Consider the following 27,270-nt stretch of genomic DNA (forward strand, 5'->3'; position numbering starts at 1 on the left):
TCGCTGGTCTCGGTCGTTAAGTGCAGGCGGTCGGCCACTGCGCTGTCCATGGTGGGATGTTATGCCTGAAATTAGATACTCTCGGCACACTCTTGACACTGTGGATCTCGGAATGTTGAATTCCCTAACGATATCCGAAATGGAATGACCCATGCGTCTAGCTCCAACTACCATTCTGCGTTCAAAGTCTGTTAATTCTCTGTCAAAGCCTTTTCACATGAATAACTTGAACACAAATGAAAGCCCTGCCAAAGCACTTCGCATTTATGCATTTTCTATGCGATACTACTGCTATCTGTATATTTGCATATTGCTATCCCATGACTTTTGTCACTTCAGTGTATATATGTATGTATATATGAATAGCAGGAAAATTCTGATCTATTGTTTTTGAAGTTTCTTCTGTGTTGCTTATCACTCAGCCTTCTTTGTTCAGACTAGAAAGTGAATGGTTATTATATATTCCAGTTGCTTTCCTTACTCTTTCCCCATCATTTGCTAGATGTACAGGATGTAATTGCTGACACATAGGATATCCAAGAGTCTGCATTTATACTGTTTGTGCATTTGTTTTCCCTCTTTTGTGGCCATTAGATTGAACAAAGTGGGATACTAGCAAGTATTTGATTAATGATTATATTTAGGAATTTTGATTCAGGATGAAAATTATTTAAATATCTGTAATGGATTTTTACTTTCTTTAAATTCTGAGTATTTTGTGAACCAAATTATTATAGACTCATGCTGACTAGTGACTGAGTGTATAATCATACCGCTGGCTATTGCATTAGTTTGATTCTTGTTAGAATCCCGAGGAACATGCTAAGTAAATGAATATTTCTTTTGGGTGTCCTCCTGTGTAACATAAATATGAGCTTGTGTGATAATTTTTTATTTTTAGAAAATCCTGTGCAAAGGCTTGTCTCCTCTTAGACAGATAGCCATTGCGGTGCACTTTGATATGATTAGTCAAACAAACAGTCCCATTATCCATGGATAATATATTCCAAGGCTGCAGGTAATCCATGCACTATTTAAAGTATGATAAATATGTACTTTTGAAGTTTAATTAATAAATTAAACACAGTAAAACTGTAGCAAAATTTAAATATAATAGTTAACAAAAGATATCGTATACTGCATTGCATACTGTGCTATTAAGTAAAACTATATTATTTTATGATTTCTCAGTTGTATACTGCAAAATATCAGTTTCCAATAATGAAAAAAGCAGTATATTTAGTCACAATATAAATATCTGTTATTAAGTCTTTTGCTCTTTATGGATTTCCCAGAGGCCAAGTAATAAAAATTGCTGAAGACTGGAGCTCACCCTGGATTTGAATCTAAGGGAATGAGCTAGTTGCATTGTTGTTTTCATGGCTTTTTCTCTGCATGCATGAATACAAGCCAGTTATCTTTAGAAAATTCTTCACAAAGGCATCCTTCCACAGTAGTCCTTGTGTGCATTGGTATATTGAGGTAATCAAGTGCCTCGTTCTTGTTAAAACTTGTTATTCTTGTTAAAATTCTTTCTTCCCACAACGTCTAGCAATCTTTTTATGATTCTTGCCTTTCAATCACATCCAAAATTTGTATTTTATTTCTTATTATGATTTCTAAGCTTTGTAGTTCATGCTTTGGGGCCACTACTATAGTAAATGAGATTGTTTTTAACATGTAAGCTGTGATGGCTTTATGCTAATAAGAGTAAGTAATGCTATGAGCAGAATGAAAGCAAATTCAACAGATAAGATAAATTTGGGTAGAGAAAAAGATGTCTTATGCTAGCCTTCGTTTTTAGTTATGCTGGTTGATTATGACTATGTATTCCTGTTTCATTATGTCAGTCTGAAAAAGAAATATGGAGGTGTACATAAAACTAGTCAAAGTAACAACTTGTTTGCACTCAAAGTCAAAAAAAGTCTTCTTGATAGAGGTAATATTTTAATGCGAATATTAAGCCTGATTTTTGAATAACATTGCATCTGTGTATAGTTGGCTAGATGTGGCAGTATTTGCAAAAAGTACATTCGAGATTTTTGTCTAAAATTTTCTAATTTTTTTTTAAATGTTTTACACCAAAATGTTGCTCCTAAATATGCATAAATTCTTATGTAATCCAAAATAAGGCATCGTGAGCAGGGATTGTTCTTTAAACATTGAATATTTATATTTCACATAATTAGAAATTTTTAAAAACTGTTTGCTTATATAATTCTGTTGTAAAACCATACTCTGTTTGCAAGGTTGTAGGTAAATTTGGTATAAACTGAGATTGTAGTAGTAAATGACTTGTAATACATTTGGCAATTTTTGAAATATTGAAACAGGATTTGTATCATCCTTAAAAGTCCTTAATTTTAATCATCTAAAATTTTTGTTTGTTTTTACGATGCTGTTTTGACCCATTAACATTTGGACAAATAACATTAGCGATGCATCGAGAAATATAGTTATCATTCGAATGGGTGAATAGGTTGTTTCTCTTTCTAAGGTAAACAGTGGATTACTCAAGTTTGTGAGCAAGAAGTAAAATATAAGCATTTCAAAATTATTTCATTTTTTCTAATGAAGAGTTCTTAAACAACTTTTTGCTTTTGGGAATGTGAATTCTTTATTAAATGGTTCCAAATTTGGCGATTTTAAGATTAGTTGCTAAAGAAAATTTTTAATTTGGAAATCTGGGAATTTTTCGATGATATTTTTTTAAAACATTACAACATTGATCAATTTCATTGAAATAATGCTGATATATTGAAATTGTATTCAAGAAAATAACATTAAAACGAAACATTTTTATTGTTCGCTATCGTATCATAAAACGACATGACTTTCCAATTTGGCAACTTAGTATGCAATATTTTTAATCCGAAAAAAAAGTTAATAAATGCTTAAATTGTGCTTTAGCGTTCAGACGGGGTGTAAAGCGCATAGAGGCATAGTCATAAGGGTATAAAATACGGAACATCCGTTCACACCTGCGAGACGGGGGTCTAAGCTGTGGCGAATGAGAGAAGCTAAATTTGCGCATGCGTGGATGTGTCTACACCTTTCGCGTGCTGTTTTCTAGCTCAGTTGATTTCTCACGCTCGCTCTGCTCGTTTTTGTTGTTTTGTGTCATGGCTTTTTCAGCTCAGCATAAAGCTTTACTGGTTCAACAGAATGCTCTTTTATCTGTCCTTCTTATAAGCCAAGAGGCAACGGAAGAAGGTAAAAAACAAAAAAGAACAAAATGGTCGAGAGATATTTTTTTGAAAGACCAATACTTGGTTGGCACATATATTTCTGTGCAAAGCAGTATGGAATATTTCTGCATTGTACTGTAGTACTCTTTATATAAACATGCACATGCATATTTATATACTATATAAAACCTTCTTCAATTTTTATATATAATTTCTCTTAGGAGAAATACGATATTCTAAATATGCCTAATTAAAAAAAAATCTTAAGGATAACTAACAGATAGCCTGTATATAATATTTTTCCATTTTGCAGGTGTGAAAGCAGTTAAGCTAAAAACAGTACTTACCATGCATTATTATTATTATTTTTTTTTTAAATTTTCAATTAAAAGGAACATGTTTCTGTGACAGTGAAACGTGTGCTTAGCACTCCTTATTCACTGTCCCTGTCGATCACTATAGTAGTTTGCTGCACTACCAGTATCAATTATCACTAGTACTAGTATCCCACAACTGGTCACAATGACCAGCAACCACAACTAGTACAATACTAGGAAACGTTCACCCAGCAATGTATTTTATGCTCAGTCATTAAATACATTTTGCTGTGTTGCCAGCTGTTTGTATACATCTATTTTTAATAGTTTGCATGTATAAGCCGCACCTCTGAATTTAATTTCAACATATGCTGTCATTTCTATTTACGACCAAATCTCAAAAGTAATTTCACATTGACTAATTTTAGGTACCCAAGTCTTCAAATACATCAAAATTATAAACATTCATACCTTATCCAGGAATTTCTACCAGAGAAATAGCATGAATTTAATGATCAAAACTCCATTCAAATGATAGTAATAAAGATTGGATAATAATAACAAATACTAATCATTAAATTATAGTCCATGTTATGAATTATGTGTGCTATTTAGTTTCATTAAAAGTAAATTCCTTTCATGGAGAACGTAATTAAAAAACAGAACAGAACTTCAACAGGAGACAAAACTGTTGTTTTAAGGATATTTCACTACATTTTTTTCTTTCTTGGAATTCATAAGAGCATTTTCCAAAAGATTAATCTTTTATTACTTATACAAAGCTTACACTATTGAATTGACTATTGTGACTATTCTTAAATAAGTGAAAATAATTTTTTCTTTTTTTTTTTTTTTTTAAAGTAATATTTTTACTGTATTTGATGTTTTAGTAAAATTAATTCATGAAGTTTGTTTGGAAAGAAAATCAGCATTTGAAGCAAATAGCAATACAATATTTCCAGCTTTTTTAATAAATTTATTCTTAAATACAAAATAATTAAACAGGAAAAAATTATAGTAATAATTTAAAAAAATTATAGACAGAAAGAAAGTAATAATAATAATTTACACAGAAAAAATAAAAATTTTGCAAGCATGCATTTTTTAAAGAATTTTCATAATAAAATGAAAAATATTGGGTGGGATCAATCATCTACAGGATCATACACAGCGTGCATAATCCTGAGCTTAACTTTCACTTTACGAGTTTCATCCATATTTTTCAAAATAAATTGAAAAAATCATTAAAAATGCATTAAAAACTCATTAAAAATTGCGTCATCATCGTAGATTTCTTGCGAGATCAACTCTTTATTTCGTTCGGATACGATTACAACTCATTATTTTGTTCGGATACGATAACAAGTCATTCGGATCCGATGTGTTCCATATTAAAAAAAACGTCACCTTCGATATGACAGCGAAATAGTCTAAAGAAAGCCGCTTCATTTTAGCTTCGCTCTGATTTGTTGATGCTTATCCCAAACTCGGCATAAAGTTGAAAACTTGGAACCCTATGCCACAAGCCCTAAACCAGATTCTGTGACGTAGCAGTGACTGGTTGCCTTGGCAACGGAGCTCGGCGTTAACCACTTATGCCCTTTACGCCCTCGTCTGAACGGGGTCTTAGAGCACAATTTACAAAACAATTCTTAGCAAAAATAAAATAGCTATGTAATTAATTAAAATGCATTTCTTTTAAATTTTTCATGGTAAGAGTTTTTCCTGTGTAATTGTCTCAATATGCATCAGTTTTCTCTGTAAAATGAATTTTACACCTTTTTCCTCTGGTTTTTTCGTTCAACATATTCTGGCGTTTTCCTGTTACAGGATTGGTAGGGGTAATTTTTCTTTAGGATTTTAGACATTGCAGCTTGGAAAGGATTTGAAAGCAAGATTTATAGACCCATGGATCTAGAAGATTCTAGAAAAATGTCTAAATGGTATTAACACATAATGGATGTATTTTACAGAAAGTTTGTGATGAGAATTTGGAGAATTTTCGGAGAAACGGTGAAAACATATTTGAATGTTTTACTTCTGATACTAGAAGTATTTCTCTTAACACGTTTATCTTCGCTTTGTTTTCTCTGCTTTTCACTGGACATAAGGAGCATGGAAGCATAGAAAGCATGGAAAATAAAAAATGCTTCTAATCTTATCACATACACAGGTATTTATAGAAAGGAATTTTTCTATTAATAAAGAAATTGAAAACTGACAATTTAAAAGATTCATCTAACATCACACACAAGGCTGGTGCTATGCATTTTCCCACATGGTGCATTCTGTATGGATAAAAAATTCTTCTCCCTAGTGCCTTCTAATTCTAAAATTTTGCCGTTTCTAGATTTTGTCGCTCATGTGTCTCTAAATTTTAAAAATTCTGCTACACCGGCTCTGTAATCGGCAGTTACCATATATCATTTCATATTTATTCTGAATGTTCATATTACTAAAGAAATAAAATTAGCAACTTTTCCTATGCATTCTAAATGCATTTGTTTTTTAGAATAATAGAAATCTTTAATTAAATCCAAAAATTCTAAAATGAAGAGGACACATATTGAAGAAAGAAACCGAATACATAAAGAGGAAAAAAAAAATTATTCTTCAAAGATAGGTACACTGTCTGTGTGTGTGTGTGGGGGGGGGGGGTATGAGGCTGTTCTATATCTCCTGTTCTGCTGGGCCAGTTGGTGAAATTCAAATTTTTTTTTCATGTCTTGAAAGCACGACTTAGGATATATATTAGATTTATATATATATAGCAATGTCCTTATTTAGGTATTTTGACACAAAATCAAACTTTTTCTGAAATGATATGCCAATTTTTTTCCATACTTCCATTCTGTGACTCAAATTATCCCAAACTGCCAAGTTTTGTAAAAAGCGCACAAGCAGTTTTTCAAAAAATAGCTCTCAAGATTTTAGCACCTCCATGTTAATTGAATTTGGTATATATGTATTAATATCTCTTTTTTATTATTAAACTTATTTGATTCTTCCTTTCACATTTCGAAATTTAGGTTCATTCCAAAAAAAATTCACCCATTTTTTATGATTTATTTGTAAAATTTGTATTTTTAAATAAATTTTTCAAAAACATTTTGAATTATAATTAATAAATTTTTTACCATCATCTTAAAGCGTTTGTATTTCTAAGCATACCTGCAAAGAGTTTTTTATTCAAAATTTCCTAAGATATATGCGAGTTTACATTTTGGTCCATTTTGAAATTTTGCTTATTTTTTATAAGCGATAATAATGAAAATGTTTATGCTCTTCGTTAAAATTGTTTGAAAGAGTGAACGATGGACTTTTTTTTGCACTTGTGCATCAGTGAAAAAAAGGAAAGTAAGTAGATTACTATGAATTAAATATTTCACCAAGTAAATTATTCTTGGCGCAGACTGAAAAAGATAAATTTTGAATTTGTCTGTAAATTTTGCATGAGTGGTAGAATCGAAATATGGAAAAAAGTTGGCATGTCATTTCAGAAAAAGTCCGATTTTGTGTCATAATACCTATATTAGAACAATACTGTATATAAATTTAATATATATCCTAAGTCACACTTTTGAGACATGAAAAACACAATTTGAATTTTGTCAATCCACCCAGTAGAATGGGAGATATAGAATTGTCTCTTCCTTTTTTTGTGAAGGGTACAGTATTATGTAAATTAAGTAGTTATTTATAATTTCAGCCTTTGCTATAATTTTTCCTTTCCCTTTCCTCACCAGAATGAAAATCACTTAGATACTTTTTAAATTTTTAAACTAAGGTTTTGGTTTTGTAAGACAGAATTTGTTTCTGGCCTCTGCTTGCATGCTGCATTAGTTCCTACCAGTTCTGGTAATTTGAAATTAATTGTCTTTCTGTTATCACTGCCGATATTTGAATTTGTTGCATGATAACTACAATACAACGAGTTAAGAATTACTAATTCAGAAGTCAAACAACAAAAATCAGCATTATATTTTCAAAATTTTCACAGGACTAGTTTTGATGGTGTTTGAAAGAGTATTGCTCGGCAGCATTGTTTTACGCCAAGCAGAGCTTGGCTTTAGTGTAATCCTAAAGTTATTCCGTTTTTGCCTTATTAGTATGTATGATTTTTTGCCTTGATATAAGGTCACATAGTTGCTCACTTTTAGCTAAGTTACATAGGTAACTATAAGCATATGCGTGTGCTAGTATTCAATAATGTTGTTTTTGTTAAAATAAATTTGTTTAATATTACAGTTCACTTACTGAAGTTAAGTTTCATTAAATAAGTTGGAGCTATCTTTGGCAGGAACAGATGGTTTTACCGAACCACCATCCTCAGCTGTGAAATCGCAAATGAACAAAATAGGAAATAATGATTAGATAAAATAAGAAAGCCTGGACAAGAATAAGCAAGTGGCGCCACCTGTTGATAAAACCAGAACTAAAACATAATTTCTTTAAAGGCCGAAGGTTAAGAAGTTTAGAGTTAAGAGTTTTTTACAATGTGTTACTGAGCCAGCTTATTAAAATTAAATTGTGTAGTCTTTGACTACTAGTCCACATTTTTAGTTTGAATTTGACTCTTCCTATTTAATTGGATTTACATACGCTTTAGTTGATTTTTCTAGCATAAGAACATGCCTTTATGTTTTTAGGTCTTTTTAAATAAGAGGTTTATTTATACCTTTATCTGACTTTGTAGTTACTTTCAGACATAGCAATAATTTGCTTCAGGTTTGTCAGGGGTTTTTGACTATTTAACTTTTATTAGATCAAGTAAAACCTCATAGATGCATAGTGAAGAGATTCACAAGTTAGGAGATAAAACATGCAGAAACTAATGGGGATATTGGTTTGCATATTGAAACAAATTTCTAATTTTTAGAAAAGACGCTTGAAGAGAAGGAAATTTATATAAATTAGCCAGAATGTCTGGAAAGGCTTCAAATTAAACACATATATTTTGTTGAGTATTGTTGCTACAAAACATAAATGTTTTGTAGCTTTTGATGTGTAGTTATCTTAATATCGTTTAAGAACCAATGCCATAAATTACATGTATTTTGAACTGTGTCATGTTAATAGATTGGGATTTTAGTAGTACCTTTTAACAAATATTTTCAAAAAATAAATTTAATAGTGGCCACGTAAATCTATAATGACTAAGGGTACCTAGCTAGCTAATTTAATTATTTATAACTAACTGGTCACCCTTAAAAGTAATCTCTGCATATTAAAGTAAGTTATTGTTTGCCATTAATCTTTACCATGTCACAAGATACAGGGGGGAAAGAAAAGTAAAACTCAATTCTTTGCATCTAGTGAGACTTAAAGTAATACCACACAGCTTATCACATCTGGTGGTTTAATGGCTTATTGGAACCTTAAAATATGAACTGGGTTACAATCCTGGGAGCTCTGCATAAAGTTATGACACTAACTGTGTCAGACATGCAGAGCACAACTAGCTTTTAAAACTTGCCAACCGCACTTACCTCATCCTTTCAGGTTTGTTGTGATCAGCAGGCCTCTCTCTAGGTAAGCAGCAGTAATAGACAGTTTTCTGGAAATAGACAGTTTTCTGGAAATGAATCATGCTGATTATGATTCTACTTCTCATTTTAACTTCTGCCATTTGACATAAAATCTACCTGCTATTTACTAAACGTCCAAATTAAGCAAATACATGACAAAATGAGACATAAAAGAAAAAATCAACATAAAGCTAAGTAAAATGTAAATAAAATATCACTAATCTTCTTTCAAAGATATTCGTCCATTATAAGGGTAAAATATTTAATGCTATCTGATAAATTTTATAAAGTTGATTTTATTCTCGAATTTGTTTTATAATTATGTTTATTAAATAAATATGTTTAATAATAATGCAGACTTGTAGATCTATTTTGTTCTTAGGATGGTATCACAAAAGTGAAGTTCAGGTATAGCTAATATCTTTAATTGAATTTATCCAGATCTCATTTGTTGATGGGCCATTAATTTTTTTTATTAATGGTACTTAAAAGTACTTAATTTGCATGTGTACGAACCGTGTTGAAATATTACTCTATATTTTCTCATTTTCAATAGTGCATTTCTCCACATGAATTTAATAGGTCTTCGAGTACCTTTATTTTTTAAAAAAATTTATTATTATTATTATTATTATTATTATTATTTTGTGCGATAAAGAGAATGTTTAAATGTTTGACATAAAAAAAGAAAACTTTCTCCACATCACTCTAAAGAATGAGTCTATTTATTTAGTCTTCATATTCTGATGAACCATATTCATATTCTTCTTGGGATAATGCATTTTTAATTAAATCATCTTTTGTTTACATATCTGTTACAAGCAAATATTTTTTTACAATCAATTTATGCTTCTATTTCAAATGTCAGATGTCCCCAGCCCTGAAAAACATTCTTCACTTTTATTTCAGCTTTCTAAAGCTTACTTTTTTTGGGAGGGTGAGGTATGATTTTCTTTTTCTTTTTTTATTTCCTTGTACGAAGTAAAAAGGAAGTATTGTAATCGCAAAAAGTTTCAGGCAGCATATTTCAACGAAAATATCCATTTTGACCACTATCAAATGCAATTTAACGACGTTTTTGCGTGATATCTGTACGTAAGAACAGAATAAAAGACACATTTCCTCCAAAAAAATTATAAAACTGCTTTAAAATGAATTCTGAAGAGAATTTTTCGGGGCGTCTGTACGAACGTTGTGTACGTACATATCTCGCATAACTCAAAAACGAGTAGCCTCAGAACATGGAAATTTTGTATATAGGACTGCTATAATATGTAGATGTGCACCGTGTAATTTGGTTGCAATCCGCTGCACCAAACGTATATAAATATATATATATCCACTCTGTTACCTGGCTCAGTAATCTCAGTTTCTTTACTCTTATATGTTTGTAAATTGTACATTTTTTGGTTTAAAAATGATTAAATTATGTTGTTTTTATCTTCCGGTTAAGGTTTTTATGCCTTTAGTAAATCTGTATGCAATATTTTTAGAATTATCAACAATTTTAAAATTGTTTAAGTGTCGCTAAGCCCTTTTTTTTTTTTTTATGGCGGCCGTTGATTGCTTACATTTGAAACAGCAGACAGTGGATTTGTTGCCAATCTAAAGAAACTTAGCTTCGCAACAACAAAGATAACGCCTTCATTTATTATTGCCAATTAAATCATGCTTAATTCTTTCTGGAATTTTTTCGAGGAAATAAGTGTTTAAGATTTACTTGGTAATTTTTAATATAGATATTTTGACTTTTTATGTATTTTTGCCTTCTCGCAAAGTGAGAACTGAATTAATTGAATGAGAAATACTCAATAATCTGTGAAAAACTTTCTTTTTTGTTTTGTTTGCTTAATTTCTTTTATACGTTGTTCTAGCTTTATTATAGTTATTTGAATAGAACATGTGGCAACGATTAGATAATTCTATTCTTTAAATGATATAAATTTTGTGCATTATGAGTTATAATATGAATGAAATATAATACTGTTAAGTGAATCTAGTGCCAGAGTGTCACTATGGTAAACAAATACTAGAGTGAATTTTAAAGAATGCATTTATTCTATTGTGGTTTATGTGCTGTCTGCGAAGTAGATTTAATTCAATCCAATAAGTTTAAATAAAATGCAAGAAAAAATGCGTATAATTTAATATTCCGTACAAGGAAGTCATGTGGTGTACATATCAGATTTTTTGAAACTCAAATTCTTTATCAGATAAATCCAAATAACAGGATTGGCTGAAAATAAAATTTTCTACTATTCTTTTCTGAGTGTTCGATTCATAATGGAATTGAGATATTCTTAAGGTTATAGATGGCACCTTTTATTGGAAATGCAGATTAAAATTCTAGGTTGTAAAATTTTTGAAAATATCATTTTAAAATTCTGGATATTTCCATGATTTATCGGCTGTATCAAAGCAATTATGTCCAGGTTCTATTGTCTTGTCAAAGTGAGCAGTGTAATTAAACTTACATTTTTTAGATGTATGAGTGGGGCTCTTGAGTCTTATGTGTGCTTTATCATGGCTTTGGTAGTCTCTCATTTGCTTAATTTTTTGAAAAATTATTTCTGAAAGACTAAAATATTCCATTTATTGAAGCTTTCTGGTTAAATGCCACATATTTGGGTTTTACTACATATTTCACCGGTGTGGTGTTAAATAAACTTAATTTCTTATATTGAAAAGAAAGCAAGCCTGAGAATTTAACTCTTGAGAAACATTATTAAAAATAATTTTGATTCTTAAAATTCAATTTAACTAATAATTTTTTTGTGAAATTAGGCATATTATTTTAAACTTTTCCAGGGGGCTGGGACATATGTGTCTCGAACTAAGTAGACAGCAACTGGGGGCTCAGGACAGTTTGTCGTTGGTAGCAGGGGTAGGAAGTCTAGCACTTGAGGCTTGATCACTGTTTTATGACACCCCGTAGAGGGCGTTCTTTTGTGGGATTCCGCTAATGGATTGGGGAAAATTGTCCATGTTTTGAATTTACATGTCTTCTAGATAATATTTTGTTGAGAGGAGAAAATAAAAAGAATAATTTGTTACTTCGATTCACATGCGTTTGCATTTTCAGATTTTTTCCTGTGCAAATACGGCTTGGAGGTCAAATATCAAAGAAAATATTTCTTGGAAGTTCGTCTGCTAAAATTCTTCGGAAATTATTTTAAAAGCTTGAATGTTTTTAAAATGCATAATTTACTCAGTTATTTCTGATTAAACTCTTTTTAATTTGGTTTCAATTCAAATTTGAAATTGTCTTTGTTTCATTCTTTTCAGAAGTGTTTTTATCACTTTATTCCAATTTTTAATGTGGATTTTAAGGCAGTGTAATAAATATAAATGTTTCAGGTGATGAAAATTAATTTTAATGTTATTTCTAAATGATATACATTTCACGACTACTGCTTACTTGAGTGAAATTTTGGTTTGTATGTTCTAAATGATAACTAGCGGCTGGGTAGGTAATATTTCTTTAACTCTGATAATTTAACCTTGATTAAAATTCTGATGAACAGATTGACTGCATGAACTTTTCTTTTTCTCTCACATACATGAAGGGTATATCAGCCAATTTCCTTTGAAGGTGCTCCACGATAGCCCCTTTTGCTTAGGTAGATAACACTTTCTTTAATCCGACAAATAAAAATAAAATTATATTCGAAATAAGAAAGCTAAACTTATGAGCGTTTCATAACTATGTTTAGAAACCCTTCCTTTTATGAATAATTTTGCTGACAAAATTAATTTTAATTGTGCGACAAATGAAATACTATTTTTTACTAAAGCATTTATTATGGAACATTTTATAATTCACAATTTAAAACAGTTTCAAAACTTATTAATTTATCCGTTGTTATATATTTGCGTCTATAATGTCATATCAATTGGTTCAGAAGTTAAACACTGCTTAGGTTAATTGGATATGAGGAAGCGCACAAAGGCTGCCTACCTAAAGAAAAAGATGACTTTGTGGAGATCTTTTAGAGAAAATTGGCTCATATTAATGTTTCACATGGGGGAAACAACGAAAACCGACCATGCGGAAGGCTCGATCGCCTGACATCAAACTAACAGCATTCAGCGGCCTTAACCACTCAGTTGCTAGTAGTGTTCAGAAAGTAATTAATTTTACATGAGAATTGTGTTTTGGAGGGAATGAAATAAGACATTGAATACTAACCATGTATACAGGAATTCAGATGTGTATTACTTTTTATTTCCCTGAATTTAATTCTCAGTGCGAATCTTCATTCCCAGCTTCATTACTCCCAAAGAAAGCAACTGTAAATAGCTTGAAATCTGACATTTTGATACCTAAGAGGTGATTTTTAGCAATCTGAAAATGTAGATAATAAAAAACTGAAGAAATATTTCGCTATTCGACAAAGATGTTTACTTTTTGAAATATCAATGCGTTCTTGTATATGCAATTTTGCATTCAAAGAAAAAATGGTGTAGTAATGGTGTAGTATGAAAAAATGGTAAAGAAAAAATGGTGTAATTTATTGAAGCTTTCTGGTTAAATGCCACATATTTGGGTTTTACTACATATTTCACTGGTGTGGTGTTAAATAAACTTAATTTCTTATATTGAAAAGAAAGCAAGCCTAATAATAATTTAGTAATATAAATCATCGAACAACTATCATACAAAGTAATATCTATCAACAAAGTAATATCTTATATCACTAAGTGAAAAAACTAAATTTTTGTTATTGAATACATTAAAACTCAACAAGGATTCTATTTTCTAAAGCTCCAGGGTTTGCATCTGCATTTCTTTCTTGAATCCAAAACTATGAAGTGGTTAAAAAAAATTAAACATCATATATGCCTAATGTAAAGGCAGATTAACTCTGACCGCTATTTGCAGCGCCACATGGAAGAAAAATAAATAAAAAATTTCTTGTATAATGCATCTTAAGTTTTTAGTGCAGTACAAACGCAGTGACCAATTTCTATTTCTCCAGAAATGAATATTACCAGAGGTGCAAAAGTAATAACACTCATTTTGGAATCCGGAAATGCTTTTTAGTTTCTTTGTAGTAAATAAACTCTATTTAATTTGCTATTCAACATCAGAATAATAATACTATTAAAAATGAAAATGTATATATTGTTTGCAGGAAATGTTTGAATATTCTAACTTAGTGAATTTTCGATAACGATGTCAAGTGAATATATTTAACTTCGATTGCTTCACTTATTTTTTAGTACATAATCTACGTGCAAGTTTAAAAAACTATTTTAATCATAAAATGGAACACTTTCTAGAACAAAATTTTCTAGTTGTAACATACATTTCATCTGAAGATAAAATAATATTCCCCCCCCCTGGGAAAACTGCATTCATCTACCTGCAGTGTGAAAGCGATTAGAGTGCATCCCACATTCTAATGCCTAGAGCATTGGAACTGGATTGAAAGGAAATCCGACCGTTTCCCTGCTTGTCTGGCAAGAGCACTAATCACCTAGTCGTCAAGACTCAATTCGATAATTTTTCCAACTTTCCACAACCGCTGAGCCAAGAGTCCCCAGTGAAGGTACACAACTGTTTTTCGAGCCCACGGGAAAAGGATAAATCATCATCATTTTAAAAAGGGCACATAGGCTCAGTTTTTAAATATATATTGGAAAAGCATTCATTATTTCAAAATTAGTATTAACAAATGTTTTAATGCTGTGAATTAAATGACATGTAAAAAATGGCTTAGTACAAAAATCATAATACATACTTATCAATATTTTGAGTAGGTTAAATAGAGAAAAATCTCTTCTCTGTTCATTTCAGCTCATTGATGCGTAGCATCAATTGCTGTATTTGATCTTCATTGATCTAATACAGAAATTATTCCTTATCTTATTATTAATTTCGATAAAAATTCCTAGAATTTCCTGTGCTTTTTTTATGCATGTTTCATTGTACAGAAATTTGTTAAATATATTAATTTTTCCTCATTTTAAATTTTCTTATTATATTTAATAGCCTGGTTATAGTAAAAAAAGTCTGTTCAATTTTGATAAAATTTTGTAAATCCATAATGTAAATGTTTTGAGAGTTATGTAAAAATCATTTGCTTGTTAATAACTTAGTAATCAAATTAGTACGAGAATTTGAAATATAATTTTTTTTCAGGCAGCATTTCTAGGACAACAAACATTTTCAGACTGTGACTTCCTGATAAAGGTTCTAGATTGTATGTTCTTTAATACTTTTGTCTCTGAGAGAGGTCCTCCTTACCGAGTCTGTGATATTTTTGATGAAGTTAGTAACTTTTAATAAATATAATTTTTGTAAATAATTGTATCAAACCATTTTTTGCTAATTTTATTATAGAATTAATGATGTATATATATATGATATTAACACAATTTTTAATAAGAGTTGTTTGGAAATTACGTATGTGAGCTAACTTATAATTTGTCTTTCAAAGTTGGAAAATTCATTGAAGTTAAAGAATTTATGCTATGAAACCCCATTAAGCATATCTCTCTGCTTATCATATAATTTTTTATAAATCCCATTGCTTCTCCCATCACCATTCAGTGGTAAACTTTGTCTACTATGTTGTTGACTTTTTAATCCTGTATTATTCTTCTTCAGCTTCCAAAAATGTGATTACTTGGCAGGTTTTAATCAATACTCAAAATCTAAAGACCCATGTTTTCACCCTCCTCTCAAAGTATCCTTTGAAATAATAAGAAACTACTTTGTAAAAATGCAGTAGTAGGTTAATTTATCAAATTGCGTCATACTAGATTAAAATAATTATATGCACGAGGCTAATGTCACAAAATATTAAAAGTAATAATATTAATGATAATCTAGACCAGTGATTCTCAACCGTGGTACGCAAAAAAAAAAAAAAAAAAAAAAAAAAAAAAGGGTGGTATGCAAAGAAATAAAATATTTTAACTATTAAATTCAAAAACTAAATACCCCAACATCCTGTTAAGTTTTCATAACTTTATGCGATCTGAGCTTTGTTCAAGATCAAACACTGCTCATAGACGTTAGCAAAATAATCCATTTTTATTCTCACAAAGATGCTATTAGCCACAGACATAACAAAATTTGTCATAAATAATGTTTTCAAAAGGAGTAATAGAAATATATATTATATTTAATAGGAAATAAAAATAAGTTCCTATAAAAGGATAATAGTACCTCATTTATTCTTTTAGAGTTGATCAATTTCTTAGTATGTCCATACTTTGTGTCGCCGTCATTTCCGAACTTATATTGCTCTTCTTTCAATTAGAATCTTTTTTTTACATCGATTTTCTGTCTCTACATCGATTGCAAGTATTTTGTTTTCTTGTTGTTTTGTATTCCTTACTTTTCTACGTGATTTGAGAATATCATCGTTTTTGTTTGAAGAACTTGTAATAAATATATTGTGCATATAAATTATTGTGAAAAAATAATAAAACAAACCTAGATTTTCAAAATGGAAAAATGGCTAAGCCAAAAAGTGATGGATCCACAATAACCTACTAGTGCTAAGAATATTGAAAAAAAAAAAAAAAGTTTATAGAAAATATATTGGAAGTTATTTATTATATGGGTTTACTTGAAATAGATATGAAACCCTCAACCTCAGTGCGTTGTTTGCAGTGAACTATCATCAAACCGAAGAATGAAACCATCATTTCTTAAAAGCTATCTTGAACCTAAGCATGCCAATATAAAGGATAAATCTGAAGAGTATTTTAAAAGGAAATTATCGGAGTTCAAAAATAGTAAACAAGTAATGAAGGGTTTTGCTACTTCGAGTGAAATATCTTCGGAAGATAGTTAGTTACCTACCAAGCCTAAGAATTGTCAAGACTGAATAGGTCCACACTATATGGGAAAACCCTTATATGACCAGCAGCTAAAGATACCGCTTTAACATTATTCAACGAAAAAGCAGCTAATGAACTTAATTCTGTTATCAAATAATAAATAAGTCAACGAATTCATGAAATGGCAATTCCATAAAAGACGCACTTATTAAAAAATAAAACACAGTGAGTATTTCGCATTACAGTTGGATGAAATCGCTGATATAACGTACTTTGTTCAATTATTAGTTTACATATGTTTCGAAGACAGTAAATGAATTGTCGAAGAGTATTTATTTTCTGAATCTCTTCACAATGGAACAACTTCAAACAAAATTTTCAAATTGACAATTTTATGTCTGAGAATGATATTCTTTGGAATAAGTGCATTGTTGTATACAGTAATGAAGCCCGGGCTTTAACAGGAAAAAATTCCAGTGTTATTTCTCAAATAAAGTCACACCTGAAACTAAATTTACTCACTACTGCATTCATTGTGAAGCTTTAGTAACCAAAACAAGTCCCGAAAACCTGAAAATCTTTTTGAATCAAGCTGTGAAAATTATTAATTTTATTAAAACCGAGCTTTAAATTCAAGAATATTTACGATTTTATGCCAAGAGATAGGCAGTGAACATCTTTTTTAACCTCAGTCAGATATTCAAATTTTCCTCTGCAATTCAAATTTGAATTACAAAAATATTTATTTCGTGAATTAAGGTTGACACATTTAGCATATTTAGCTCAAATCTTTGGAAAGTTAAATGAGCTAAATGTAGGATTATAAGGACAAAGTGTTAGAGATACAATAAATGCAACTATAAAAAACTTGAGCTACTAGTCAAATAATTGGATAACAATATTTTAAGATTTTCACCACTTTCAGAAAGTTTTCTAACCGAAAATAGTTTGAAAATGCTAAAAGTGCTCTAAATGCTAAAAATGTTTATGAGAAAGACATTTTTGTTAAACATGATTGAAAATAAAAGAAGAATTAGCATCTGACATTAAAAATCATTTTTTTTTCATTGATAAATAATTTCAACATGTATTTTTCCTGGGATTATGAAAATGAAAATTGGGTCAGAAGTCCAATTTGTTCAAATGTACCTGAAATTTTATCTTGTGGTGAAAAAAGAACAATTGATTGAAATTTCCTGTGATCGAATTCCAACCGAAGATTTCAGAAACAACACTCTTGCTAACTTTTGGCTGGGCTAAAAAAGAAATTAAAGGCATTTCAAATAAAACTTTTTTTTCCCCCATTTTCCACAACCTATTTGTGTAAACAAGGATTTTCTTCCATGTTACATTTGAAAAATAAATGTGGAAGAAAATTAAAAGTGGATCCTAGTTTACGGTTAAAACTCAAGGAAAACATCATCAAATAGGCAACCTGAAGCAGTATCAAATTAGTGATATACACTGATTTCATGTTTTATGATGTTCATGCATTCTTATTTCTTATTTGTTATCAGTATTTTTTATTCATAAATAATATTTTTAAAATATTAGTGTATTAAATTCGAAAGTGTGAAATTTTTTCTTTCTGTTTACTTTTTGAATGTTGAAAATATTTTGTAATTTAAGTACTAAAAATGTTCATTTTATGAGAAAGACATTTGGGTTAAACATGATTGTAATTTGTGTTCATTACTTTATTTTAGGTTATAAAATAGAAAATATATATATTATAATATTTGCCTTTTTAGATATATGCAAGTATGCAGGATACACTGAAAGCAGAATCTAAAAACCCATCATTAGTTTTGCAACATATCCAAGAATTAGCACAACAGTTATATTTAAATGTATGTATATTTGTCTTTGCTAATAAATTATAAAAATGAATAATTGAAATATCATTCTGACTTTCGAAAACTGAATTTTTTATTCCTTGTGATTTAATAACAGAAAAAGATAAATAATTTATGTTTGGGATATTTTCCATCATGTATTATTTTGTGTAACTTGAATAATAAATATTAAAGCTAAAATTTTGTTTATGTATAATTAGAATGTTAGTGTTTTAAAGAAAGATTGAATAATGTACCAAAAGGTAAAATAGTGGTGTTTTGAAAAGAGCAGCAATATATTAAAAAGTGGGGATTTTTCTTGCACTTATTCATTGTAAGCATACTAAATCCATTCATATTTAATTTTCATTATTAAAATTGAGAAAATAATTTATTAACTTGTAGAAAATAGCATTGACCTTTTATTTATTATGACAGATTTTCTGTTTAAGAATCTTATTTTCTGTCGTGTTAGTCATAAATAATTTGTTTCAATTCCATTGAAAATTTATAGGGTACTAAATGGTATTGATGACTTGTTTCCTTTTTTGTATTAGCTTGGTTTATACTTTTATAACTTTGGGTTTGCAATAATGGTGGAGAATATCAAGAAATTTAAAATCAATTTTCTGTGCATATTAGTGCAGATTTTATTATACCATCCAAATTAGTGTTATTTTTCATTTTAGATTTTTTTAAAGTTATGAAGTTATAAAATAATTTGTATATATATATTTTACTTTCATTTCAGTTTTTAGTAATGTTTGTAATAAGAATTTAAAAATTATATTTATGTAATAATTCCCGATTCTTGTATGAATATTAATGCAATGATAAATGAATAAACAAAATAACAAACTTGATGCAAAAACAGTGCATTATAGTTCCAGTATAACTGTTTGATTTATAAAGGATTTTTTTCTTTTTATTTTCTTTTCCTTGCTTTTAATCAGTAATTAAGTATATTATTGATGCAAACTTTTGGAACTAAATTGTTGCATCTTCTAGTTGATTGGCAGTCTTTCCAGTTCTGTTCTCAGAATTATCATTACTTAAGTTTGTTCAAATAAAGTAGAAAGATTTAATTTAGGATTGTAATAATGGAAAATAGCGATTGAGTGTTCATTACGTTATCCTTCTCTAATTATTTATGGATGATTTGAGGCATCAGGAGTAGGAGAGACAACAATATGAGCATGATTCAAGTTACAGGGAAGTGGAAATGAAGTTATCTTATTACGTATTGTAATGTTAATACTACTATGCATTCTTATTTGAATGTAAGTTTCTTTTAAAGAAATAATATTGTAATAATTACCTGTAGTTTGTCCATGACTGCTTTTCATTTGTTATGTTCTTATTGTAACTGTGCCCTTCAAAAATTAAATGAATTGCATAATTTTTCCCTCTTGATTTCTCCCTGATAAAATTAGTAAAGAGCCAGAAAATACATTACTTTTCTTTTAGCCTCCACTTTTATATCTTTAACTTCATGTGATTCCATTTGTTCTAATTTTATGTAAATTATATACTATATTTATCATTTTAAATTTACTGTTTTGTTTGACATATATTTGTTACATATTCTTGGTGATAGTTTTTTGGCACTAAGAAACAAAAAACCAAAATGTAAGTATCAAAAGTGAAAATAAACAACAAAGTAATTCAGAAAACTTCAGTTTATTTCAAAGGAATTCTATCCTATGTAGGAAAAAAAAAAAAAAAAAAAAAACTCATAAAACTAGCAATTTTGATATTGCATGTAATTAGAAGAGTGGAGAAACCATATTGGAAGATTATTACCTGAACAATGGATTGTCAGTGGCATCTGTAGCAAAACATGCATTTTTTTTTTTTAGTGGTTGAAAACGGAACTGCTAAAACTCTAATGGAAGTTACTATAGACAACATGACTGCCAACACAATAATACTTGCGGATTTTTGGAAAGAATATTCAGTGCAGCAGTGGATAAGGATTACGAAATGTGACTGGAAGTCTTTTGTCGCCAAAGAAATCCCTGGTGTCCAAGTATTACTGTATACGCTCACATAATGTCCGCACTTTTTTACAAAAATACAGGTGCAGACATTACACGGGTCATTCAAATGTCGTGCTTTTTCTCATGAGTAATTTTGTGTGTAAATTTCATTTCAAACAGCCAAGTTAAGTTCTAAGTGGAAGAAAATAGCATAAGTAATAAAAGTATCAAATTTAAGGTTGTTTAATATCTACCTAAAATTTACAAACTCTTTTTCTCCCATCCACGTAAACAATATAAATTACCCCGCTTACGTTATCAACACTCAGCGCGCATTAGTTCGCACAGGAGCACAAATTAACCAACACTTGCAATTTTAATATTTACTTTCACACAAATCAAATAAACGTTGATTCTTTTAATATCTTGAACACATTATTTTTTAAAATCTATTCTGACGCACAGTATGAAAATCCATTTCATTTCATCATTCGCCTTAAACTGCGGTGTAGGAATGTCTTCTTCTCGACCCGCAGCAAATGTTCTTATTTGGCGCATTTTCCGTGTTACTGCATACCTTTAAGCATGCATATTACAAACATATGCAATCTACTTTTTTTTTGTAAGTTCGGAAACTTACATTTCGAACCACGAAACGCACGTCTTGTTTTGTTCGTTGCCGCCAGTTGATCACACTCTTTGCTCTAATTGCGCACACGCATTTCGTCCAACTTATACTCTTGCTGCTGCTGTTTTTCCATTTTCCTGCGAAGATTGATGACTTTCAGTTTAAAAGCCATTGTATAGCTGCTGTATTTTCCAATTTCAAGCATGCCACTTGCTAACTACCACTAATACTAGAATAGAAGATATTGTGAATGATACGAGAAAGCTTGAAATATGCAAATGCTCCAAGGAGGAAGGAGAGGAAAGTAATTTCATTACAAAACTGTATTTCATGGAAGCCAGTGTGGTGAAAACCTGTCTGGACTGCTTTCATTTATTATTATGACTGCTGAGTGGATTGCTGGTGCCGATGTTATGACTGAATAACAGCTGCACCAGAATGCAAGGAAAGTCTCTGCTTTCCATCCTAGCACCAACCAAAGACATAACAAATGCATGTTCTTTCTTTAAAAATGTTTATTGAGTAAAGGGAGAAACGCGATGTTAAAAAAATATATATATATTTTAAAGTAGGAAATTCTTTAGCTTTTGGGGTGCGGACATTGTGCCGGTCACTTTTCTTTTACATAAATTTTATCTGTAAAGTTGGGGTGCAGACATTACACAAGCATATACCGTATATGTAACCCATTAAGTACCTTTTATTTTCGTATGATTTATTTTGTTTACTTTATTATTATTTATTTATTGATCATGCAATTTTATGCATTATTTAAATATTTGTTATTTATTTTCATCAATTTATTTAATAACTTTTGTTCATTGTGACTTACAACCTGCGTACTAATAGGGCTTTGGCATTTTTAGTTTTTTTTTTTTTTTTTTTTTTTTTTTTTTTAAATTGAAAAATGGTTGTTTGGGAAATCTATAACTTGGTAAAAAATATAAATGTGCTGATAGATTATAGTATTGTGATATTTGTATTTTTATGATATATTGAAGATTGGCACCACCTTTTTAAAAAGTAGTATTAATAATATTTTTGTCAGAAGAAGGGTAGAAAATTCTAGAATATTGAGGTTAGTTTCACTATGCCTTGCAGTTGAAAGCACCAGAAAATAAGATTATTGTATAATATTATATGTTAGTGAAAGACTTAAAAATGTTTAAATATGTATGTATTCTAATTCATCAATGATTAATTTTATATTAGAATATACATAATGTTTTCTTCTTTTCCTTAGGAGAATCCAAATCCTCAACCTTATGTACAGAAAATACCAAAACCTACAGAAGGAGCTTTTACTCGAATTCATCAGCCACCATTTCCTATCATATGTTCAAAAATTGTACAAGATATAATAGATGAAGGCATGTCTAAACAATCGCTCAGGGCAAAGTAATATTCTTAAATAATAATATTCTTAAATAATATTTTTAATTCTTCTCCTATGCAGTTTTATTTTCCTCCCCTTGTTGAGAAATGTCTTCTAAAATAATCTTTTTCAATATATGGCCCACAGTTTACAAAAGGCTTTAATCCAGTTAACCTGTTGAATTTTTTTAAAAAATAACAATACTTAGAAATAGAAGTAGCAGTTTTAGAATTAAAGCATGATGAGAGTAATTACAGGCTACTTTTCCCTCATTACGAGAAATATTACCAGCTAAAATTGTTGTAGTTTCTCTCTAAAATTTTGATCTCTAAAATTGAATAAAATTTTGATAGTATGGTAATTTTTGTTCTTAAATGCACCAGTTTTTGAGCTTCATCTGAACAAGTATGCAAATTTTAAACATTTGATTCAAGTTATGCAATAAGTATTTAGTAGTGCTGTACCATTGAATTTATTGTTTCAAGAATGGAAACCATAAAAATAAAATCAGGACACCTTTTAACAGTTAAATTGTCTTAACCATATATATATATATATATGTGTGTGTGTGTGTGTGTGTGTGTGTGTGTGATAAAAACAAACTTAAATATAATGTAATGACGAGCACAATTGATGAAGTAGGGCATCTTATCTGAGCCCTTCAGTCTATTTACTTAAACATTATTGAACATTTGTAGAGATATTTGGAGTTCACATTTTGTTCTTGAATTCTCTTGCCAGTTGGGCTTTTGGAAGTAGAATTAGTATGCAGAAGAAATGGCTTCATTTTCCTATAAAATTTCATACAGACCTGCATACAGTGTCCAGTGTCTACGTCAGTTGAAAATGGTCTAGCCCGATTAATAAAAATTATCTGAAATTTTATGAGTTTTTCATATGATTTTGAACTCTAGCTGTAACTGTTCCTGCTTTTAAGATGTATGCTAAAATTTCAAACAAATCAGCTTTACACTTTTGCACGAGAGCACTTTTGTATAACAAAATGAAAAAAATCATAAATACTCTGTTACTAATTATTGATACAATTCTTATAAGCATTTGCCTGTTAAAATTATTTTACATAACTTTTTCAGTATGTGAAAGTTTTTTTTTTTTTTTTTTTTTTAAATTAAAGGTGTTTTAATAACCGAACACATCAAAGATAATTTCAAGGATTATTGTTTGACTGAGCATAGAAATTATAAGAGATGAAAATGAGAAATCTTATATTTATGGATAAGATCATATAGTGATTAAAAATAATTTATATTTGTAGACTCTCTGCAATTAAACCTCAGCAACCAAGAATAGTGCCTGTTGGACCTCAAGCGTCATCATGGCTTGACAACCGAGGCTTAGTTACTAATAGTGCTAGGCGCCTTGAAGTTCTACGAAGTTGTGTCAACTGTATCTTTGAAAATAAAATTTCCGATGCAAGAAAGGTACTAATTTCTGTAAACATTTAATATTTTTTGATAAATTAGGAATTAATACTCATTAAAATTTTCAGTTTCTAATAATTAAATAAAAAATATGTGCTGACTATTTCTATTTACAGCAGTTTTGTTTTTGCAGACATTTCCAGCTGTTCTTCGAGCTTTAAAAAACAAGACTGCTCGTTTAGCATTAACACAGGAACTTGCATTACATGTAACAGGAAACAAAGCAATGCTAGAACATCAACAGTTTGATTTAGTTGTCAGACTGATGAACTGTGCTTTACAGGTGTGTATTCCTTAAATTGAATAAAAAATTTTAGTGTTATCATCTAATACATTAATTTGACCAGTGGTGTTATAAATCTTCAGTGTTTATTTTTCTTTAAAATTGATTAAATCTTAATAAGTTGTTAAAAATTATAAAATGGTATTAATGTTTACAGTTCAGTTGTACATACTATGAATTATGATCCATTTACACTATGTATGCATTATATACTGGATATTTTAAAATATACACTCCAAATATGTTTACATAACTCCAAATGTGTACTGAGAGAATTTGGGACCATTTTCAGTGATGTGTTGTATATCACTCAATGCTTTACCTATAGGAGTATTAACATAATCTGAATCATTTACTACTACTGATTTGTATATGCATAAATTAAGTAAATTTTAAATGTCATTATGTTGTTGTTTTGGTTTCCCTTTGGTATCATTTTTGAAATTATTAAGCAGCTTACTATCAAATATAATACCTTTTGATTATGTGTGTTAAAAATCATAAGGATTATGCTAAGCTATCTGGTAGTTTTATATAGCCAAATAATGACTATAAGATAGCTGTCATAGTCATACCTTTCTTCTTGGACATGTGAGTTCTGGATATAGTATATATTTACTTCTTAATGTAGACGTGCTCATACTGCGGGCATTGCATAAACAGATGTTTAACAGAACGAATATTTATTGACACACGAACAAATAGTTAACACTAAAATAGAAACCACGTTTATCATTATGCCGGCATACAGCGGGTCACTTTCATTACTTCGCTACTATCAATTTCTTCTCTTCCAACTTAAATCATGTGAGAGAGAGGCGTTGCAGGTCGTTTGGCTAAACTGCACATGTGTGGTCAACACGTCATGACACCTCCCCTCTAAAAGATTTGATTGTGTCTTTCAACGACCTGTCAAATCTACACAAACATTTCTTGAGACCAAAATAATAATAATAATAATAACATTCATGAAATATTTGAACTCAATTAACCAATTCTTACCATTTTAAACTAAAGTTACTTCAACATAAATTCAGTAATCTTAATCATTTAAAAAATGTAATATTCAATCAACTTTTTAAACTTAAATCTTTCACACCATCATAATCATACAAGCAGTTATCGTATAAACAAGACAATACAAATTAATCATTAAAATTGAACATTATACTTTAGCAAACCCTGGCTAAATTATTAAACATATTACATAACGTTAGAAAAAAATCAAAAGCTTAGCATTTTAGCTCTAAAAAAAATGTTCAAACTAAATAGTTAAAATGTCTTATAGTTCATAGTTCATAATGTCAGTCATGCTTCACTTACTGGAAAATATAATCATGTCATTAAGTCACGTCATCAATATAAAACTCAGCATAGGCTTTTAGTCTACACATGTTACCATTCCATTTTGTTGACACACAAACTACTGGATGAACATAGTCACTTTCTGATTCAATGATTGGCTTTACTTCCAGGTTTCAGTTTGATGTTATGTTCGCTGGTATTGGCAATTTTTAGAATACCAAATTTTAAGTTCTTATGCCTTCTTAAAATTTCCATAAGTTCTTTTCTCTTATGAGGTTCAAGGTGCGTAAGGTTATATTCTTCATTAGAATAGTGTTCTTTTGCTTTCTGTGGAACAATTCTTGGGATGTTTTAAACTTTGCCGAAATCAATGTCTGTATCATATATAACACTGACATTATTCACAGCAGTCTTGAACTCTTGTATCTTGTTTGCATGAACATGCTTCGAAGAATTGTCAGTACAAATGCCTGTGTAACTATAATTAGTATGCTTTTTGATAATTGTAGCAGGTCCAGTTCATCTGACATAAACTTTGTTTTGACTATCGGGGATTAAAACTATAACCCTGTCACATTCCTTAAATTCTTTATGATGAGTCTTCTGGTTATGGTAGAATGCATAAGCTTGTTGCTTTCCAACAGCTGTAAGTCCTGCGTACTCAGCAGCTTTTTCTAACTTCATCTTCAAATCATTCAGATAATCAGTCACTGAGCTTAATTGTCCATTAGAAACAGGAGTTTCATCAGTCCATGACGTCTTCAAGATAGACAAAGGGCCATTAGAACGTCTTCCATAAAGCATCTGGAAAGGACTAACACCAGTCGTTGTATTAGGAACTTCTCAATAAGCCCAGAGTAAGTATGGTAGATGTTTCTTCTAATCTTTTGAATATTCTCTGATGGTATTATATATCATTCACTTTAAAGCAGTATTAAATCTTTCTACAAGGCCATTGGAACTTGGATGGTAATGAAGCAGTAAAATTAGTTCCTTGATCCAAAGCAACAATCTGAGGGATTCCAGTGCGTGTAAAGATTTGCAACAACGCATCACATGTTGATTTAGCATTCAAATTCTTCAATGGTACCACTTCGGGCCATCTTGTACATTGATCAACAGCACACAGAACATATTTATAACCTCGACAGCTTGGTTCTAAAGGTACGAAGATATCCACATTAATTACCTGGAATGGTTCATTAGGACATAGTACTGGCGTAATCGGAACTTCAACAAAGGGACACTTTTTTGCTTGAAGTTGACAAGAATTACAAGTATTACAATATTCATTTACATCTTTCTTGATTTCAGGGCAATAGAAGGAATATCTGAATCATTCAGCTGTCTTCTTGTTTCGCAGGTGACTCACAGGTAGAATGAGCTAAGTCCAAAATTTGTTTTCTTCTTTCTTAAGGAACATCTAACTGGTGAACTCTTTCTCCTAAAATTCTATCTTTATGATACGATAAATAACAATAAAGTTATTACTTCTGTTCTTACCATTTTGCCAGCATGTTTCTAAAGATGGATCATTCATTTGTTGAACTCAAAACAGTTCTGAATCCGAAACACATTGATCGTATCTTGTGC

The 27,270-nt window shown here is 30.0% G+C and overlaps 1 protein-coding gene across 3 annotated transcripts in view; it reads left to right on the top strand.

Moving 5' to 3' along the window:
• Positions 1 to 27,270, top strand: part of Sbf (SET domain binding factor) — a 320,087-nt gene that overhangs the window by 101,240 nt on the left and 191,577 nt on the right. For all 3 annotated transcript variants that reach the window (XM_085822442.1, XM_085822443.1, XM_085822441.1), the window contains exons 11-15: positions 15,179 to 15,307; positions 18,582 to 18,680; positions 22,516 to 22,670; positions 23,924 to 24,089; positions 24,223 to 24,372. In XM_085822442.1, coding sequence (XP_085678568.1) covers positions 15,179 to 15,307; positions 18,582 to 18,680; positions 22,516 to 22,670; positions 23,924 to 24,089; positions 24,223 to 24,372 — 699 coding nt within the window. The remainder of the gene's footprint in view (positions 1 to 15,178; positions 15,308 to 18,581; positions 18,681 to 22,515; positions 22,671 to 23,923; positions 24,090 to 24,222; positions 24,373 to 27,270) is intronic.

This window comes from Stegodyphus dumicola, chromosome 8 (assembly GCF_044657685.1).
Source record: "Stegodyphus dumicola isolate Sdum_Otavi_A_Nest chromosome 8, ASM4465768v1".
NCBI classification, from domain to species: domain Eukaryota; kingdom Metazoa; phylum Arthropoda; class Arachnida; order Araneae; family Eresidae; genus Stegodyphus; species Stegodyphus dumicola.